General features: G+C 43.5%; 1 protein-coding gene across 4 annotated transcripts in view; it reads right to left on the reverse strand.

Moving 5' to 3' along the window:
• CDKL1 (cyclin dependent kinase like 1) overlaps positions 1 to 21,856 on the reverse strand; it is a 56,615-nt gene that overhangs the window by 10,537 nt on the left and 24,222 nt on the right. For all 4 annotated transcript variants that reach the window (XM_007192822.3, XM_007192820.2, XM_057544051.1 and 1 more), the window contains 4 exons: positions 15,525 to 15,646; positions 4,583 to 4,655; positions 2,089 to 2,179; positions 1,302 to 1,502 (listed from right to left, as the gene is read on the reverse strand). In XM_007192822.3, coding sequence (XP_007192884.1) covers positions 1,302 to 1,502; positions 2,089 to 2,179; positions 4,583 to 4,655; positions 15,525 to 15,646 — 487 coding nt within the window. The remainder of the gene's footprint in view (positions 1 to 1,301; positions 1,503 to 2,088; positions 2,180 to 4,582; positions 4,656 to 15,524; positions 15,647 to 21,856) is intronic.

Here is a 21,856-nt window from a genome sequence, read left to right on the forward strand (position 1 = left end):
ATGTAAAATTCCAGGGATATGACATCTGAAGAGGAATTTTGTTCAGAGAACAGACGGAGGTGCTCAGAAGGGCGCCCCTGGCACACCCAGGCCCACTTCCCAGAGCAGAGTGAACAGTGAAAGCCTGCCAGCCAGGGCCCCGGAAACGCTGCTATTGGACTGGGCTGGAGTTCCGACCTCAGGGTATCAAGTTGTCTAAATTCACCAGTTTGTCGGAACTTTACCTTTCACTCAAATCCAAAAACTGCCGTCCTTGCCCATTTTGGACGAGCAGCCAAAATATGCTCTCTAATGCCTTGTCCCAGGTCTCAGTGAGCTTCCTCATGAGCACATTGTCTGTACCTTAATAACCTTCTTCCACCAGAGAGCTGGGGGGTAGGACGTGGACATTGTGCCCTAAAATCACTGGGAAAACACAGCAAAGGAAGGCTTAGTGCCCCTGGCAGGGCTCCAAGGTGACTTACATGTCACTCAACAAAAGCTACCAGCAAATATTTACTGCCTACTGTGTGCAGATGTTGGTGGTGGATAAATAGAAATAAAAGACAGGATCTCAGCCTCAGGCAGCTTACAGTACCTTTGGAATGATGCAAGCACAAGACACAAGTACAAGACAAGACATGGCCACAGCAGATGCTACATGAGTTTCAAGGAAGAAAAGTTTGCTTTAAACTGGGAGTCATAGCTCAACTCCCTGACTTCTGAAGGGATCAATCACTGCTCACAGATCTCTTCATCTGTCCCTTCCTTCCCCCTCTTCTCCTCCCCCCTATTCCCCAAGAGTAGAAACAAAGGAAAGGACTTTGGGGTGGGGAAGTAAAACAAGAAGGATGACATAAGAAGAACCAGGCTTTCTTCCCGACACTTAGAAGGTTGAGCATCTTCTAAATAGCATCTGAATAATGCGAACTAGCCTGACAGGCTGGAGTCAAGGACATCCAGAGAATGAATTACCACATCATAATAAATGAAGCGAAACACAACAGCATTCTGTAAGCTGCTAGGCCCTTATAGAAATGTATGTTTTTATTGTTGTTATCATCATTATTCGGAGTTTAACTTGATCCAAACTATGTTGAAGAGAGAATCTTGTGTCTCTTTGGACAATTAGAACATACTCAAAATCATTGATTCTTTTTCTTAAAACAAACCCGGACACCTTTCATGGAGCCATTTCCTTGAGACTTTCCCTCTTTGTGACTGTAAAGGGCATTAGATGAGACTAGGAACTTGGCTCTGCCCAGCACTGACACAGGTAAAACTATCCAGTTTCCAAAAGGCGGGACAGAAACACCACTTACCCAAGGTTTTCCTAATCAGGTAGAGCTGATCCACATCTGATTTTCCGGGCCACAGAGGCACTCCTGACAGCAGCTCAGCAAAGACACAGCCAATTGCCCAAACATCTACTGGGGGGCCGTACTGCATGTCCCCCACCAACAGCTCTGGGGAGCGGTACCACCTGGTGGCCACGTAGTCTGTGTAGTAGTCACTCGGTCCAGCTGACCAGTGATGGGACATGGAAAAGAGAGAGAGCAGTGCAAGCGAGGAACCAAAACCAGGAGGGGGAAGACCTGAGAAATCAAGCTTGTGTTCCATCTGTGGCTTTCCTAAATCAGTGGTTCACAATACTGGTTGCACATTCAAATCACTTGGAATACAGTATTTTTAAAATTACTGGTGTTTGGGTACCCCCCAGTCCAATTAAACCAGAATCCCTGGAGGGGTATCAGTATAGTTTTTATAGTTAGAGCTTATAGTTTCCCAGATGATTCTAATCTACAGCTGAGGTTGAAAACCACTCTTCTAAAATAGTAGTTCTAAAAAGTACTATTTTAGCAAAACATGGTAGAAACCAGGAGGGTAACATACTTTTTAATAAGCACTTTACTGTGGTAAAATTTACAGATAGCATACATTTTAAACCAGTGTATATCTACATGTTTTCAATTAATTGCAGACGTGTAATTTATAGCAAGCTTATGCCCTAAATATACAGGAACCAGCTTTCTACAGCATTTAGATTCTTTATCATATTAAAAATCTTTCCAGCTTTGACACTTAACTAAAGAAAACTTCAATACTCACTCAAAAGCCGAGCGAATCCAAAGTCACAAAGCTTAATCACAGAATGTTTTGTGATAAGGATGTTTTCTGGCTTCACATCTCTGTGTATGCACTAATCACAAACATCAAACCAAAGCAGATTAAAAAGGAGCAACTATAACACAGGGACTAAATAAAACATATGAATATTTAGCAAATATTTGAGAAATTGTTTGAACCTCTCACTGGCCTTTTGGAAAACAGACTACAAAACAGCAGCCTAAAATAAACCTAGTACCATACCCATCATAGCCTGAGTCAGCCCAAACTCCTGAAGGGCCCCTAAAGACCAACAAGTGTGAAAGGCAAAATGAAAGTAGGGTAGCCAGATAAACAACAAATAATTTTTTAGTGTAGGTATGCCCCACGCAATGTTAGGGACATATTTATACTGAAGTGTTATGATTGTTTACCTGAAATTCACATTTAACTGGGAGTCCTGTATTTAATCTGGCTACCTCAGGTGACAGGGAAAATGTTAAAAGGCTCTGGGTGAGGCCTGCAGCGTGGCTGCAGGAGCTGCAAGTTGGTGCCTAAGCAGAATTCACAATCCAGTTGTTTAACTGAGAACAGAACACATTCCGCCTGGTAAACAGGACAAGCCCTGGGCCTACTGAGATAAGCTGGGAAAGAGAAGGGCGGGAAGCAGCAGCTTGCCAAGAGACCTCCCCTTCCAGCTCTGACATTCGTCCCCACCAGATAAATAAGAGCAGGCAGTGCTCACCCTCTGGGGAGTCGCTAGATGTCAGCTCCATCCCACACACATCCAGCCTTCTTTCTGTGCCTCCACCCCACGGGATGTAGCCCCCATGCCAGGGTTTAGACACAAATCACCTGTGGTTTCCAAACCACAGCTGACATTGCTTAACAGGGTGATGCTGGAAGAATGTTTAAGAATCTTCACATGATTTTCTTATTAAATAGCAATTTTTTGGCAAGGAACAAATCAACAACCTAATTAAAATTACACAAAAACAACCGTGGGGTCATCGTACTGTTCAGGTTCCTAATAACCTTCCCTTCTTCCAAGTGTTTTCCTCTCTGGAGGAGAATGCTGGAGCCTTCTGCAATCTGAGAGACCCTCTCTGGCTTGCGGCTGATACCCTGGGATGTTCTTGACTCTCTAGAATCTGGAGAGATGACAGAGTCTCCTCTTGGGCCTGGCCTAGTTCTCTCACTCCAAAGGATCTTCAGGGTGAGACCTCAGTGTGTTTCCCCATGGGTATTTATTATTCTGGAAAAACTGGGGGGAGACAGTTTCTGAATTATTTTATTACAAACTATCTGATTCTCAGCAATTAATGGCCCTGAGATCTCCACTTTTTTTTACCACTGGCTTCAAATATTACTATAAATGGGTACACCCCTGAATATCATGATGACAGATGGTCAGAAGTACTTGTAAGCAAGAATGTGCTCTTATTCTGTTCTGGGAATTCTTTACAAGTTTCTACAACCCTCCCCCCATGCACATGTGGCCAAACAGCTTCAGGGGCTCTCCAGGGAACTGTGGTATGCGTTATATTTGTTCTTAGTGTCTCTGCTTTTCCCCACCAGGGCCTTTCTGCAGTCTCTCTTGCTCCTCCGTCCTAAAACCTGCTCTCAGGAAACTGCTAGACCTCACTCGCAGTACCTATAAGGTGTTCACGCTCCCTGCTACGCATGCATTTGGACAAGGATTGTAGCTGTGAGCTAGGTGGAGAATCAGCAGGGAGAAGTGCTGCCTACGCTCATATTTGCTTGTCTGGGAAGGCAGCTTCAGGAAAAAAAAAACCATTTAGAACAGCGTGAGGAAGGGGATTCAGCCCCACCAGTGAAATTGGACCCTGGCTGTTGTCAGGATGACATATTGCAGTAAATTGCCCTTGTGGCCAAAATGAAGCTCTGATGTTGGAGTCTGGCTTCTGTGTACGGGGACTGGGCCATGTTGTATTGGAAGGAACAGCAGGCTTCCCAGCATCTGTGAAGTCACACCACCTGGGCAGCGGTCCACTGTGCTTCCCGCCAGCCTTGCTGTGGCTGGGAGCGCTAGAGGTTTCCACTGGCTGCTTTGTTGCAGACTTGGCACCTCTATCTCACCAATGCAGACACTAGTACGTGTGCATTGCACTTGAGACTCCACGTACTGCACTCAACAAGCATGAGCCACCTGGGGTTCCCCTCCCCAATTTCAGAGTATTTTGAGGGTTCCAGACCAACACGGACTCCAAGTGAATGGGATTCTACCTTAAATCTGAGCAGTTCCTAAGCAACGTAAAAATAACTACTTTCTTAAAATCATAAAAATGCATCTTTAAAACCTGAACAAGAAGACCTAGCGAAGTTGGCATTTTTAGCGTCTACTTACTCCAACCAGGCTTACGAAGATTTGGGTAAAAAACTCTATCCACTAAAGTATGATGTAAACTTCGTACAAAGGCTCCACCTCAGCTTAAGGGCAGCCTTCTGGTTTTTAGAGGGAGATCATGAGACTTACATTGTGTTTATGGCAGAAATTTACGGCTTGCAATGTCTGCCAAGTTATGCTCTTCACAAGATGTTCTGGTACCCTATTAAAGAAAAAAAAAGCAACACAGACACATTCTTTAGTGTTGCCATGGAATTCAGCTCAAAAAAAGAAAAAAGCAAACCAAGACAGGCTTAAGTAGTGGAAAATCCTAGGTCACACATACAGTCATCCAACTCATGCGACAGGCATTCCAGGGGTCCAAAGTGTAGAGAACACGTGATCAGAACACTGCTGAATTCCAGGGACAGCAAGGTAACAACAATGTAACATCTACGTCTAGATGGAGGGACCAGGAAGACCCACAGGGATTTCAACCAGTACTTAAGACCACCTACCTCGAATATCTGTGGCACCACTGGGAACCTGCCTGGTAACCTGAGCTCCGTCTCTATAAGGAGCTTTTTGTTGATGGCAAGTTATTAGTAAATATCAAGCATGAAAGATGCTGTTTATTTTTTCAAGTTGCCCCAACTGATGGCCTTGAAGCAGAACTCATCTTCCACAGGTGGGCACATGGTTTCTTCAGATTCCCTAGGCAGCACTTTTTTTTTTTTAAATTTATTTATTTATTTATGCTTGCATTGGGTCTTCGTTGCTGCGTGCAGGCTCCTCTCTAGGCTTCACGGCACGTGGGATCTTCCCAGACCAGGGATTGAACCCGTGTCCCCTGCATTGGCAGGCGGACTCCAAACCACTGCGCCACCAGGGAAGCCCCAGCACTTTTTTTTTTAAGGTAATGAGGATTTTACTCATGGTAAGGAAGAGGTTTACATTGCACACCAGGCAACAGAAGGTCAGAATAAGTAGACGCCCACGTAGGCATCTTGGTTCTTTCCTCACACCGCTCCTCTCTGGTAGCTGGCTGCATCCTGTTCACATCTCCCTGCCCCGTCCTCTATTACAGCATCTAAACCTCATGCCACTGCTCCCAGCACTTCCTCCCTGACTCTAAGCTTACATAACCAGGGCAACCAGTGGCCCCAGTAGGTCCTTCGTGTGAATCAGAAAACAGTACCTGCTCTGAGAGCATTTTTTTTTTTTAATTTTATTTATTTATTTATTTATGGCTGTGTTGGGTCTTCGTTTCTGTGTGAGGGCTTTCTCTAGTTGCAGCAAGTGGGGGCCACTCTTCATCGCTGTGCGCAGGCCTCTCACTATCGTGGCCTCTCCCGTGGCGGAGCACAGGCTCCAGACGCGCAGGCTCAGCAATTGTGGCTCACGGGCTTAATTGCTCCGCGGCATGTGGGATCCTCCCAGACCAGGGCTCGAACCCGTGTCCCCTGCATTGGCAGGCAGACTCTCAACCACTGCGCCACCAGGGAAGCCCTGAGAGCATTTTTAAAAAAATATTAGGCAATGAGCAAAACGAACTACAGAGAGAGTACATTTATTTTCAAAGACCCCCGCCCACCAGTTAGACTTAACTGTTTTTACAAATCAAACATTAAACAATGTTGTTGTGATCCTCAGCCAGAACTAATATGTACACCAGGGAGGAAACTCTGGAGTACTTGTGTCAAGGTGACCCAAAAAAGTCACTTCCAGCCTCCGGGAGGGGCTATGAGGCCACTGTTGTCACAGGCCAGATGTTCAGGAAATCCTTTCAAGCAGATAAGGGGAAGCTGGAACAGGGGACAATGTGGAGGAAATGAAGAGGCCACTTCCATGAAGAAGAGCTGGGACATTCCTGGGCTGAAGTAGCTGTTCTCCAAATTCCCTTCCTTATTCTAGCGACATAAAGGTACAGATGCCAGAAAATCTCACCTGTCTAGAAAGAAGGCCTAGAAAAATACAACTAAGAAGAGGACATTTCAGGGGACGTGCTTTCCCCCAGCCTCCATTTTTTACCCAGAAAATAATAGAACATATTCTGATTATGTAATGAATTAAGTATTAATATAAGGTTATTCAGTACCAGGCAATTTTAGTCTCTAAGAACATTTCCCAAAAGAAATTACGCAAAAAGAGCATTTAAAAGTAAATTATAATAGCGTATCATTAGCGCTCCTCTAACACTAAGCACCTTGTTACACAGTTTTCACACGTAAAAATTCTGTTCAAGCTACCTAGTGTCGTCTTGGGTCAGCTACTCACTCCACTTCTTTTTTTTTTAATAAATATTTTATTTATTTATTTATTATTTATTTATTTAGGCTGGGCCAGTCTCAGCTTTGGCACGCGGGATCCTCGTTGGGCACGCGTGATCTTTCAGTTGCGGCATGCAGACTTCTTAGTTGTGGCTTGCAGACTTCTTAGTTGCAGCATGCAGACTCTTAGTTGTGCGTGCATGAGGGATCTAGTTCCCCGACCAGGGATCAAACCCGGACCTACTGCATCCGGAGCACAGAGTCCCACCCACTGGACCACCAGGGAAGTCCCTCACTTCACTTCTTGATTACTCTGTTTCTGCTCTGGAATGCCAGGGCCTCAGATTCTATCTCTAAGACCCTTTTTAGCTGAGGATGATAGGAGCCAGGTTTTTCAGTGTTGGTGGAGGGAGTTACAGATACGGAAAGGAAGAAAAATAGAATCTATTCTGTGGCGCCTCACTGGGACTGGATACACACGTATGTACAGAGGGTGCTGTGCTGAAAAGGGTGCTATCTTATACACGTGCTCCAGAAAGCTTTTCTGCCTAGGACAACATCTGACGTAGTGGTTAAGGTGATGAGAAGCGGCCCAATTTGGACTATATTTTAAAAATAGAGTCTTCAGGATTTTCTGAGAGATTGGATGTGAGATTCAGAGAGAAATCAAGGAATGACACCAAGTAATTAGCCTAAGTTGCTGGTTTATGGTGGGGCCCTTTACTGTGGAGAACACTGGGGGAGAAGCCGGTTTCGGGGAGGGGAAGGGAGGGTGGCTGGGTGAGATGCTTCTCAGCCATACAAGGGAAGACTCTGGGAAAGGAGTCCTGAATTCAGAAGGAAGGTCCAGAAGGATAAATTTGGGAAGCATAAGCCTAAGGATGGGACTTACAGGCCTAGGAGTGGATGAAGCCACTTAAGGAATGAATCCAGAAAAAAGAAAAGAAGGTCAAGCCCTGAGGCCCTGCAACATGTAGAGATCAGAAAGAGCAGGGGGACCCAGCAAGAGACTGGGGTTGAACACCAAGTGAACTAAGATGACACTCAAGAGAACACAGTGTCACTGAAGCCAACTGAAAAAAGTGCTTCAAAGGACTTCTGGGTTAAGATGGTGGATTAAACACACCCATCTATTTCACTCTCTCCTAAAACCTAACTAGAACGACACTGAAACTCAATCTAAATATAATAAGACATCATCTCACCCTCAGGCAGCTTATAGTATCTTTGGGAAAATAAAAGTACAAGACAAGACATGGTGACAGCAGGTGAGAGCTACAGCTGTCCCTCTGGAGCCCACTGAGCTGTGGTCCAGCTTGATGGAGGTACTCCCTCCAGGGAGGGTGGAATGGAATCCATCTTCCACTCGTGGGAAGAGGTGCAAGAGAAGTGCACTCCTGGGTCCTCCACCAGTGTGACCTCGCGGCACTCCTCCTGCCTGCTTTGGGGACTTTGTCTCACCCCCAGGAACATAAAAGCTTCCCAAGTGTTCGGCTCCAAGGAGGAGTAAGGGGGTATCATTAGAAATGTCTGTGGTCTAGATTTCTGTGTGACTGTACCATCATTTTAGCCAATTGGAGACAGAGATCCTTGGCCACACTAAGTAAGCAAACCCAGAAAGAGGAAGACCGGAGATCCAGGAAGTGGTGAATCAAACCATAGAGAAATTCCAAGACGGGATTCGAAGGATGACAGCAAAGGGAAGTCCCAGGAGGACAGCTGGTCAGCGGGCTTAGAGAACAACAAGCCAAACAGATGGAGAATGGGGGTCTAAAGGTAGGATATCACCAAGGGGGCAAAAAAGTGAACTAATGGATTACCTGATGTGATTATCCTGTGGAAAAGTATACTGAGAGACTATTAAAAAGAGTGGGAAAAGTTAGCAATAGAATAAGCAAATTTAAAAAGCAAGGCAAATATAATTTGCAGAAAAAATACAAAAAGAAACCTTAGTATGGTAAAATGCTCAGCTATAAGTAATATTTACATAGGCATAATAATGGGAACAGTGGATGCTGAATTAATAAAACTTTAATGTAACTATTTGGGGGGAGAAGGGGAAGCAGAGGAAATAATGGTGTAAGAGAGCTAAATCCTCATCTATCAGAATAGTCTGTAGATAATGTCTAAAAATGTCTAAAAATTAATACATCAAGAAATAGCAGTACATCACTCTTTTTATTACATTACATTGCTAGATTTAATTTGCTAAGGTTTTTTACACCTAAGTTCACAAGGGATATTCATCTGTCATTTTCTTTCCTTGAAATGCCCTCATCTAGTTTTGGTATCAGGTTATAGTGGCCTCACAATATGATTTGGAAAGTATCTCTTCCTTCTGTATTTTCTGAAAGAGTTTGTGTAGGATTGCTATTATTTCTACCTTATATGTTTGAAGGAATTCATTCATCAAATATTTTAATAATAGAAACCAAAGTAGCATGACTATAAGGAAAAAATATATATAAATCCACCTCATTGGTGATAAGGTGAATTGGTTCAGTTTGACAAACCCTATGAGCCAATAATCCCATTTTGAGAACTTCTAAAGAAAAAGTGCAAAAGAAGAAAAATCTTTTTGTAGGAAGATTTTGAGAGTAGAATCATTTATCAGACAAGACACTGAAAATGGCCTCAATATTCAACAATGGAGGGACAGTTAGATGGTAATGTAACTAGATGTAATATCTTATAGTTAATAATAGATCTAAAAATTATACTGCAACATATATAGAAATGCACATGAGGGGTTTCCCTGGCGGTCCAGTGGTTAAGACTCCGTGCTTCCACTGCAGGGGGCGCAGGCTAGATCCCAGGTTGGGGAACTAAGATCCCGCATGCCTGCTGAGAGGAGAGGCGGGAGGGAGGGTGGGGAGTGGGGGAGAGAAATGCATATGAGAAAATATTAAGTGAAGAACAGAACTGGGGGGGAAAGTCATTTCATCACAGCAACACGGCGAATGTGGTGCTTCGTCTGGAAGGGCAGCCGGCAGTCTGGCTCCTTTTACAATAGTCTTCAGGGTTTTCATATACAGACACTTAGTTTTGTCAGCACACAAAGACAGTATCCATTTCAAAGGGGCAGGTGAACATTACACAAATTTACTAGCCTGATATATAAAGCCAGAATGCTAATTTATTCATCCATCTTTAAATTCTGAGTGCCAGCTTATGGTCTCGTTGTAGGCAATTCCATAGAGAAACTCAAGTTCTAATCAGGATGGTGTTTGGTGAGCAAAGAGCTGGAATGAGAGAAAGTACACAGTTTGACTGGTTATTGCCTTTATGCTGAGACAGTTTAATTGCACCCATCTCCAAATTAGGAAGGTGTCCTCCTTAGATAAAACGTATGTAATCAGTCACATCTAACCAGCTCGGCAGCCTCCTATCCCTTTAAGGATGCTTTGCATATCTGCCCCGATGCATAATGTGTTGGTTTCACAAAATAACTCCCAGAAAGCAATCTTCTGTCTCTCCTTCCAAGTTTTGGAAAGGATGGACTGTGACCCTAATGTCCTGATAACAAAATTGAAATGAACAGAGAGAAACCTAAACAACTGCTGTGTGAAAGTGAACAGATCAAACTGCATTTTAAACACGTCTTCAGAAATAAGAGAGACGAGGGAGATGACAAAGAAAGACCATGGATCTCTTCCCAGGCTCTCAATACAGTAACGGTCCTTTCCACCACTGCTCCTCTGATATTTGTCACATTACAAGAAGTCAAACAATCAACATCCATTCAAGCTTCACTTCTACACAAGGCTACAACAAAGATGCGGACGAAAGGGCTGGCCAAGCTCCTATAGAAATAATATGTTCTTCGAAATTTATCCTATAGAAATATTTATGCAAGTGATTGTTTACTGTAGCCTTATTATTAGAGAAAAACTAGAAACAATCTAAATATTTATCAATGGGGGGATTGAATAAAGAAACCATGGTATATTTGCACCATGGAATTCGATACCATTTTAAAAATATAAAAGTAGAGATGTATGTATGAATAGGGAGACAGCTCCCAAACACACTTAAAAAATGAACAGTATGTAGAGTTCAATCTCTTTAAATATATATATGCATAGAAAAATAATTAGCAAACCATTTCTCAAACTTTATTTCTATATGTTTCTGTGTTGCTTGACATTTTTACAAAAAACAGTGCATCACTTTAAAAAAGACATTTTTAGTTTTAGAAAAGTTCTGGAATTCCATTGTCAGAAACTGAAAACTTGTAGTAATGCCCTTTACCCACCAGATGTTCTTTGAACAAACTATATGAGAGTCAGAGGAGGATCTGGTGGTAATGGAATCTGCACAGGAAAAAAATGGGTGAAGTGTCTGGCTGCACTTACACAGGGGCAGAAAAATGAGGAGAGAACACCTAAACCAGTTGTTTATGAAACTTTGACAAAGGAGAGACCAATAGTTAATAGAATAATAAGTACAAGGCCTATTCAGTCCTACAGAAGATAAGGAATATCCTTGTTTGAGAGCAAACATAAGCAACACGAACACAGCACTGGGAATTATAATGGACACGTATTTATGCCACTATAACAGGATATATTCTGGCATAAACTTGCTTGTTAGTAGCAACATGAATGTGAATCTTCTCCAAAAGCCTTCCAAACGAGTTCAAGAAGTTACCAACATCTTACAAGGAGATAAATTAGTATCCATTTCAGATTCAAAGTAGAGATAAGTCTTTGAGTCTGATTTAGCAGGAATTATTTTTAATAATTAAAACATTGCCAAAGTAATAAATGGAACATGGAGAAAATATAAAAAAACAAAGTGGAAAATATCTATACAATCATCACTCAGAGATAATCTCTATTAAAATGTGTATATTAATTACTTTTCTTTATTTTCTACCTATATATAAATTCTATGAAAGTGAAATATGTTTTTTTATTATAGCATTTTTTCTTCATTTTGCAACCACTCATGAACATTTCTCTATGTCAATGTTTGTTTTATCTTATAAGCATGATTCTTAGCAGCTCCACTGTATTCCATTGTAAAGACATACTATAATTTACTTAACCAATCCTCTATCACTGGACATTTCAGTTGTTTCCAATTTTTTTATTATAAACAATACTTTAACAATAGACACTTTTTAAACTAAATATTTACACACATACTCAATTATTTTCTTGTGGTAAATTAACAGAAGTAGACCCACTGCCAAACTGCCCTCTGGACACGTTGCTCTAGCAGTGTACTAATAATTTCCTTTGACAATATTAGGTTTTAGGAATTTTTAATCAAAGTAAGTATTTTTAAATGAAAAATAAAACATTGTTATGATTACTCTTCTTTAAAATCATCTGTAAGGATCAATTTATCAGTTTGCTGACTCAGTCACTCCACAAGTATTGAGAATATACCAAGTGCCAAGAATTAAGCTAAAAATTACTGGGGAGACACAGATGAGGAAGGCACAGCTCTTCCCCTTGAGGATTTTATAGTTTACTGGGTAAACATAAATAATTCCAGAAGATGTAATGGATACCAGAGGAAGGAACTCCCGAGTCTCCTAAGGTAGATATCATAAGGAGGTCATCTTTGAGCTGTATCCAAGGGCAAGCAGGAGTTTGCCAGGCAGAGTACAGAAGGTAGGGCAACCCAGGTGTCCTAAAGCCTAGGATGCAAATGACTCCATGGGATTGGAAACTGGTGGGAAATGGGGTTATCTTGCAGAGTGAGTGAGATCTTGTATCCCATGCTAGGGGTTTTTACCACACCAGTAAGCTTTGAGGAGCTATTAAATGACTTATGTAGGGGAGTGGCATGATCCACTTTATATTTTAGAAATTTGTACCCGGAAATATAGTGATCACAGGACGTTCTTGGGGTAAACGTGCAAACCCAGGGAGGACCAACCTGCCACCAGGCAGGAAAAACATCAGCATTAGCACATTATCTTCTGTTGATATTGTCTAACAGATCACATATGAAACTAAAAGAGAACTGCAGTCTTCTGAGCTCTAGGTATTAGATCATCAACTCATAACACTGTAGAGCTGGAAGTTCTCTTAAATTTTACCTGGTACTCAACTCTCATTTTTAGAGGTAAGGACACCTGTAAGCAACTTGCTAAAGGTCACACAGGTGATGCTGGCCCACTTTTACTGGGAATACACTCACAAAGTTTTATTTTATAGTATAGCTTTATTTTGTAGATCTCTACATTGAAACACAAAGTTTTCCTATGAATTTCAAAATCGTTGGTTGACAGAGTTAATAACATTTACTCCTTAATGATGACAAGCAAAATTCTGAAATAGCATTTAAAAGATCGGAGAATCCAAACAGTCAGGATAATGGAAAATAACTTTTATTTATTTTTTTTATTTTTTTTTTCTTTATTTATTTTATGGCTGTGTTGGGTCCTCGCCTCCGTGCGTGGGCTTTCTCTAGTTGTGGCAAGTGGGGACCACTCCTCATCGCGGTGCGCGGGCCTCTCACTATCGCGGCCTCTCTTGCTGCGGAGCACAGGCTCCAGACGCGCAGGCTCAGTAATTGTGGCGCACGGGCCCAGCCGCTCCGCGGCATGCGGGACCTTCCCAGACCAGGGCTCGAACCCGTGTCCCCCGCATCGGCAGGCAGATTCTCAACCACTGCGCCACCAGGGAAGCCCTAACTTTTATTTTTAAAACACACACACACACACACACACACACACACACACACACACACACACGCATCCTTAAACTTCAAAGTAAATGCATATGATCTGACTTAGAATAAATCTTACTTTTCAAACTTGCTCAGTTATTACTGTTCCTTAAGTCAATCTTATATTTGACAAACCATGGCACAGTGTCATCTGGAAATGAAGCTGCTTGTATTTAACCACACACATGTCTACCAGTCTTTCCCTTCTCTAACCCACCTCTATATTAAAGCATTTTCTGGAACATATATAACAGATTTTAGCCAGTGGAGTTAAAAAAAAAATCTGCTTCCAAGACTCTAGTCACTCCTCATCCTGTCTTTTTATTCTTCTGCTTAAACTATATGCTAAAAAAGAACTGACTCCCAATTGCTTTCAACCCCCCACTAATCAGTGTTTCTAAGTGACTCAATCTAACATGATTAATCAAACTCCCTGCAACAACCCCCTAGTTCCACATAGCACGAGTAACTTATACTAGTAGGTTTAATTGAAGTGTCACTTGCAAGCTGTCAAAAGAGCAAATATCAACATAGTCAATGTTTTCTCCCTTGAACACATCATTTCTCTGTATCAATGACTTGCTGAAGGGAGGGAGGTGTCTGTTCTCTTGGCTCCCTCTGGCTGTGTAAATTAACAAGAAAAGCCTGTGCCATGGTCACTAACGAACCATGAACCTCTTTAATCCCATCTGCCCGGAGGTCATGGCAGATCATACATAACCACCACCACATGACAGAGCAAGCTCTTGGCCAAGGCTTGAAAGCCTTGTTGAAAGAGCCTCAGCCTCCAGCCACTGGAGTGCGAATGTGAGCCAGGATGGGGTGCCGTTCCATCACTCTGATCTCCAGTGCACTCTGCATATCGTCCTCAGCCAAAGCTGGGCTCCCAGGAACACAGCAAAAGACAGAGAAGAGGAGATATCCTTCCCTGTTCGACTTCTCTGGAGTCTCCTCACCTTGCAAGTCAAAGGCCACCTCCTCCAAGAAGTCTTCTTTGATTGACCCACTTTGAATCATATCTCCCAGGGCCTTCTAATCATTCTACCCTCTCCTTCTGGCACAGTGACTGGTTCCAGGGGTAGCTGCATCACCTGAGCTGAGCCAATCAGTCTTCTACTGGACTTTGTATGCAGATGCTACCTTCTTCTAGAACTTCCTTTCTTCTAGAATGGCTACACAGGTTGATAAAAGTCTGTGGCAATGCTTTCTATTTCACACTTTTCCCTTCCTACCTGCTTCCATCTCACAGCACACACGCATACCCTCCAAAATCAACCCTGTAAAGGAGACTCAACTCCAAGGCAGAATGAAGCCAACACAGAGAGGAAGAGTTGGGAGTCGGTGGTGCGGGGGAGAGGGGGAGAGAGAGAGAGAACGGCCCCACCTAAGGCACTGTGCCTTAAAGATGCCCAGCTGGGGAGTGGGTGGGAGCCAAAATCCAGCCTGCATTCTGCTCACCCTGGCAAGGAGCGAGCTTCAGAGGAAGGGATCTCACCCCCACCCCCTGCCTTTTTTTTTCGAACAAAGGCTCTGTCTGCTCACCGAGCCTTCTGCTGCTGCACACAAAGGTGTTGCCTGTGCTAGAAATGTGTTATAAGATCAGCGGGACCTCCAGAGTCACCTCTCCAATCACGGCCACCACCACTTCCTTTTTCACCTACACCCGGCTTCAGTTGGGTTTTTTTGTCATTTGTAACCAAAAAAGTTCTGACCAATAGAGCAGACCAGATACCTCGGTTGCTTCAGATAAAACACCACGTTTGTTTTAGCCTTAAACTTCCTATTAGCCATTGTCCTTGACCTCTTCCTTTCAACCTCCAGGTCCTTATGCTTCCCTAGGCAGGCACGGAATAACTAATATCCCTCCTTTTCTTTCCTGGAGACTGACATAGCATTTATGCAGAGATAATACACCAAGAAATCAAGTTCAACCGAATAATGTAGTTGCTGCTTTCTTCATGAAAATGATGAGTTATGATTTCTTTCTCAACATTTCCAGTAACCCCTCAGCAGCAGAGTATGCTGGCCAAACACTGGCTGTCCTTGCCTACTGTGAAAAAGGGTCATAACTCATTTTCCCTCGCAAACCCTAGGGTGTTTTGCTGTGTTTTGTTTGTAAACGACAGGTCACTCACCCTCTTTGGTGTTTGTCCAGCTCGTGGAGCACCGTGTGGTCACAGTATTCAAACACCAGGTGAAGCTTCCGCTTCCTCCTGAAGACTTCGATAAGGTTGACGAGGTTGGGATGCTTGAGTTGCTGAAAACACAAAAAGCAAGGTGCTAAAGTGGAAGTGTGAAAGACAGTTTTCTCTAATTTTGGCCCAATAGAAGAAAGCTATTTGTCCTTTAGAAAAATTCTTGTCTTGGATTGACGGAGGCTGTCGATAGCACTATCTTTCTTCTCTTTATGAGCTGTTCGTTAGCAGCCTGCTAGTGAAAAATGATCATGACCCTGGTGGTTAGTGAAGGTAAAAAGAGATATGAGAAGGCTGGGAAAAAAGAATGAAAATGTCCCCTCTTAAAAGAGATCTCCCTGATCTCCCTAGACTGCTTCAGTGTCCCTCGTGACCCCCTGAAGTATGAATCTTTTGGAATCTTTCAAAACTACTAAGTAATTGTTCAGTTGATTGTTTAATGTCCTCTGCTGCCAACAGATATAATGGATACATTCTATAGAATATAAGAACCATGACAAACATCAGGGTCTGTGTTCTCTTGTTTATGCAGAATGATGTTGTATTCCCAGCATGGGACCTTGCACATAATAGGCATTCGATCACTATTTGTGAATGAATGAGTAAATCAGGTTTCCTAGGCTGATGAAACCTTTGAAAAGAGAAAAATGAGGAAGACTCTCCAATCTGATATGCCTGAAGGAGTGTATCTAGAAAACACAGGCAGGAATGAATGTCGGTGTTGACAGAGATAAATCTTGTACTTACCTTTCTGGCCCCTCCTTGTCCATGATCTTACTGGAAACACTACAACTAAGCAAACTACTGTGAAGAGAGCAAAAATGGTTAACTTTCTTTAGGGCTTGAAGGCCTCCGGGCAGTGATCTAAGAGAGCAAAAGAGGAAGCCGAAAAGCTTCTTAAGGCCTAGTCTCAGAAATCAGGTGATATAACTTCTGTCTCATTCTAGTGGTCAAAGCAATCATGAGACCCCCCCCCAGATCCAGCCCAGGATGAAATACCACGAGGAGAGCAGGGCGCAGGTGTCCCAGCTGAGCTCAGCCCCTGCCAGCCCTCACCTAATTCGGCTACGTGGTGAGCCCACGCAAGACCCCCTGAAGGGGCACTCAGCCAAGGCACAGCTGTGAGAAGTAAGAAATCATTCTTTTTTAAGCTACTAAGTTTTGAGGAGGTTTGTTAATGCAGCACTAGATAATAACCCTGTAGCAGAATCACCAGGGGAACTTTTGAAAACTGCAGATGCCCCAGCACCACCCCCAGAGATCCTGAATTGGTCTTGGACAGGGGCCCAGCCATCTGGTTTATTTCCCCAAATTCTCCAGGTGATTTGATATGTAGACAGAGGTATTAATCATAGGTAAACAGATATTTCATAAATGATAAAAGACAGAAGGAGAAAAACTGAAGTTCTTGAACTGCACACTCTAGCACAATTGTATAGATAGTGAGAAGAGAAACAGTCATCAAGAGAAATACTAAAAAAGAATTATTTTCTCATTTTCTTTGTAAAACCCCTCTATCTTCAAGATGTGAAATTCCTGCTCCAGCGATTACACTTGATGAAACAAATATAAAACAGCCAAGACACTCTAAAGCCCATTAGCCACATTTGGGCCTTAGAACAGAAGGCACTCCAGGCTATAAAGCCCCAGATTCACGTTCCCATAGCTGGAAACTTTTCGCCTGAACTAACACTTTCCAGATATAGGAGGACAGAACTGACTGCTGTTTTAAACCAAAGAATTTCATTGGCTCAGACGTCTCAAACAGAAAGCAAACAAGCAAGTTTAAAGGGGTAAATAGCAGCTTTATGACAATTAGCGGAAAGCAGAGATTTTCCTACAGCCTCTGAAAAATAACTGTCCGAAGGCCCAGACCTCAAATCTTAGATTCTTTTCATTTTCCATGTTCCATATGTAGTCCTCACATCTTCAGCCAACTTTTTTAGCAAAAGTACAAATGTATCAATTCTACCAAAACAAATACCTGGACCTTCTCAGATGCCAAGACTGGCACCTCCAACTTGTCACATCCATACCTGCAGTGATCACCAGGGGCACTGCTGCCTCAGGATAAAGCCCAAAGATCCTCTCAATTTGACCTCTGCTTACTTCTGCAGCCGCATCTCTTAAACCCTAGACACACTGAATTTCTCTCACTTCTTCAAAGGCTCACACCTCCTCTCGCTTCAGGACCTGTTCACCCAGTTCTCTCTCTGAAACACTCGCATCCTCCAGATGGCACTTTCTACGTCTGGCCCGCCTCTGCCCCACCCGACACCCTGGTATGAACTAAAAGAGCTATAACTCCGCAACGCAAGCATGGGGACCATGTGGCAGGTAAAGAGCATTGTCACAGCAGGATCCACTGAGCCGAGTGGGACTGTAAATATTATATTACACCCATCTTCCTGTTACTGCACACCTTTTGAAAACCTAGATTCTAATAATTGCTGGCTATTCTATTCAAATAACATAGAGATTCTCTCCAATTTTTGTGTATTATAAATAAGGTTTTGATGAACAAGCTACTAGCCAGCTGACCTTGACTTTGAATAATTTAATTTAATGTCTCTAGGCCTCAGTTTTCCATCTGTGAGAGCAGGAAGCTCAAGGGCTGCTGTGACAGCTTCGTAACACAAAGCACGTGAAACAGTGTCAGGCCACATTGGTCTCTCCAGGAAGCTTAACTGTTAATATTGTTATTGGGGGTTCAATCTATTTCTACTTAGGCTGACTTTCTCAATTCATTTTATTCAACAAGTATTTATCTATCTTAATGTGCTTAAGGCACTCTGCTAGTCCTAAGGATATAGAGACAAACAAAGCAAGTACTTGACCCTACTCTCAAGGAGCCTAGAACCTAGGAGGGGAGACAGATGTGGAACAAGTAACTACAGACATGATAAGTGTTACAAAAAGCCCCCAGGAAAGGGTACCTGGCTCAAGGGTAGTGAGTGGCCCAGGGAAGATCTCCTTGGGGAAGGTGGCCATTTAAGAAGTTAGTTGGGCACCATTTAGAGTCCCAGGAGTACAACATAAAGCTCTAAACAGATATGGCCGAACTGCTTTCCAAAAGGATCAAACATACTTACACCTCTGCCAGGAGTGTGGGAGTACTTTTCACCATACCACTGAGGCGCATATACACATTTAAGGCTTGTGACGTTTATCGTCAAATGCGAGGGCTTCCAATGCCTCTGGCACCATAGGAAGATGTCATGTGACACTTAAGCCACTTGTCTCTCCTATCCCCTGCCATGAGACAACCTTTATGTAGCTGCAAATAGCCAATGACTTATTTCTCAACTGATTTCCAGAAAATTCTTCATTTAGAAAACTCAATTGCTAAGCCTAAATTCTAATTAGGACTTATAAACGTTAAATTATAAATATTTTAAAATAAATTATTAACTCTCTGTAGGTAGCCAGGATTCTGGGTGACCTGAAAACACTCCAGAGCAGCAGATATCTGGGAGCCAGTCCCTGTCCTGGCTGTGTTCTTTGTTATATTATAACAAAGATGTGAGGGCGTCTGCTCAGCCTCTGGCACTGTTCAAGGCACTAGGGACACGCTGGTGAATGGGACGGAGGACTCGGGCATTAAGCCAAGAAGTACCATGAAGAGCCCTCCATATATAAAAGGCTAGGCTGCCTTAGAGAAACTGTCCTTAGGAAGTGACTTTGAACTGAGTCCCGGAGGGTGAGGAAGGTCTGACCAGATCAAGGGAAGGGGTGGTGGTAGAGAGATGGTGGCTTTCCAGGCAGAGGACCGGCTCTGAGCCAGGAGGGAACTTACGCCACTTAAGGAACTGCAGGATGGTGTGGTCTGAGTGTCAGGCACATGGAACTGATGCCAGTGAGACAGGCAGAAGGCAGGTCCTGTGGGGCCTTGCAGGACATACTAAGACATTTACGTTTCATCCTAAGTGCAATGGGAAGCTACCAGAAGGAATTTTTAGCAAGATGTGATAATTTACCATTTGGGTTTTTAAAAGCTCACTATGGTGGCAGGATACAGAATGGCTCAGAGGAGGCAATATGGTGAGAGGAGACCAGTGAAGAGCCTGTTGATAGCTGAGAGCTTGGACCAGCGCTGAGGCAGGGGAGATGGCAAGAAAGGCACTGTTTGGAGAGAGATCTTATTATTAGAATAGTCCGCATGTGGTGATGGACTGGAGGTGAGGCATGCAGGAGAGGGTGTCAAGAATGACCAACGGTTTGTATAATGGGGGTGGATGGTGGTGCGATGACTGAGGGGAAGGGCAGGTTTTGGGGGGAAGGAACTACTGTTCTGGCACGTTGGGTTGACAGGGACTCCGAGATACCAATACAGTCGTCAGGTCGGCTGGAGTTTGAGTTGAAGATAAAAGCCGGGGAGTCAGCGTGAGTGTAAGCAAAGCCATGGCTAGAAGTGATTGCCCAGAAGAGTGAGCGAGAAGGAAGAGGCCAAGGAACCCCAGCACCCAGATATGTGGTAGATGAGGAGGAAGCAGAGGAGGGGAAAGGGAAGAAGGTCCCCCAAGATAAGAGAGAAGACAGCAGAACGTGACACTACAGAGGTATCGTGGAAGGAGGAAGTGGTCCACGGTGATGATGTGCTGAAAAGTCAAGTGGGAAGAAGCCTGAGAGGCGCCCGGGGGGGGGGGGGGGGCGTCCCAAAGGGGTTCATGTGACCTCACCGGAAGCAGCGTCAGTGCAGTGGTGAGATCAGGAGCCAGATGTGGCGGATTTAGCATCCCCAAACCGTACTCTTCTCTGTTGACTCCCCTGACCTCAGGGGCAGAGCTCAGAGGGACACCTCTGGTCCTGAATCCAGTCTGCAATTGGTAGCCTGGAGGTCTTGATCAAGGCTCCGATTGTAAATGTTTGCATTGACGAAGGTTTGGATGCTTCTTCTTCAACCTTGAATGGGTTCCTTTAGGGGCATTGGGAGGAATTAGATGAGAGGAACCAAGCAACACGCTGGATGGACTGTCCACAGACTTACTCAACATGCTTATTATACATAGGAGTCTTAATAGAACAGACTAAATTACCATATGTACTACGAAGATGGAGTTCAGGGCTCTTTTAATTCTAATTCCTTCCTGTTTATGAGTATGTGAAACCAAAGCCTCAGGCCTGGTCTCATTCCTCAGCACTCTGAATTGTGCTGGCTCAATCTTGAGGATGTCAGTGCCTCTTCCCAGGCCAGTCACCATCCTTCAGTTATTCTATATCTAGAAGCCTGGGCCGCCTCAGACTCAGATTTAGTGTCTCATATAAAGTTTCTGCCTTTGCTGCTGCTATTTTATTTTGGTCTCCTTTTTATTTTCTCTGCTTTTTGAATATGGATATTTCCTATTATGCTGCGAAGCGAAGCATTTTCTCTGACATTAAAAAAAGAAGGCTATTTTCATCCACTGAATTTAACCTGAGCCCCGCTTGGTTTCCCCCGCAGAGCTGAGAAGGCTACACATGCTTCTTGGGCAGCCGCCTCCACCCTGTCATCGGCCCTTTGTCCTCACTGCCCACCTATCCGTTGTGATAAGCTCAGGCTTCTACATCCTCTAAGGTCAAACGTTTGGCCTTAGCATTTTGAAGAATTTTTGACCCAGCTGCCAACATTTCAGATCAGGAAATGTTACTTTAAAACCCTGGTTACCAAGATCCTCTTGAAAACGCTGGCGATCTAGCAATCCTGCAGTCGGTGACGTCAGTGGGTCGGGACTGAGAAGCAGCTGTCCACGTTAGATAAGGCTGGATACTTGAGTTCATCACGGTCCCAACACGCCCGACCACTCCCTGACACTAAGGCCAAGTGAAAGTTGCCCTTTATCATCACTCTCCAGTATTAATTTTCTTAAAGTTAAAAGTGACATATTTAATGTGCCCATATCTCTATCAAAAGTGGGAAAATGTACAAGCAATAGAAATAACTGCATATTTTAAGACAAATAAGAAAAAATATATTTGTTTGTGAGAGTGAATCATTTCTCCCACACCTGCCTGGCCCCTGTAGGTACTGGGCTTGGGACCTCTACCCTAGGGACGCCTCAGCGCTCACACGTTTCTGGATTGACCAGTGTACAGACCATTACATCTGTGGTCTCTCCTATCCCTCAAGTGCTAAGGATTCTCTGGTCTCTGTTCTTTGTGCGGAGCATGGGGGGATATTTATCCTGTCTGTGCTTTAGAGGAAAACAGACCATTTTCTCAAGGATCATATCTTGTTTTCCTTTCAAAAACATTCTTCTTTTCCCACAAATTTGTGGTAAATAAAAAAAGAACAG

The sequence above is a fragment of the Balaenoptera acutorostrata genome, chromosome 3 (genome assembly GCF_949987535.1).
Source record: "Balaenoptera acutorostrata chromosome 3, mBalAcu1.1, whole genome shotgun sequence".
Classification (NCBI taxonomy): domain Eukaryota; kingdom Metazoa; phylum Chordata; class Mammalia; order Artiodactyla; family Balaenopteridae; genus Balaenoptera; species Balaenoptera acutorostrata.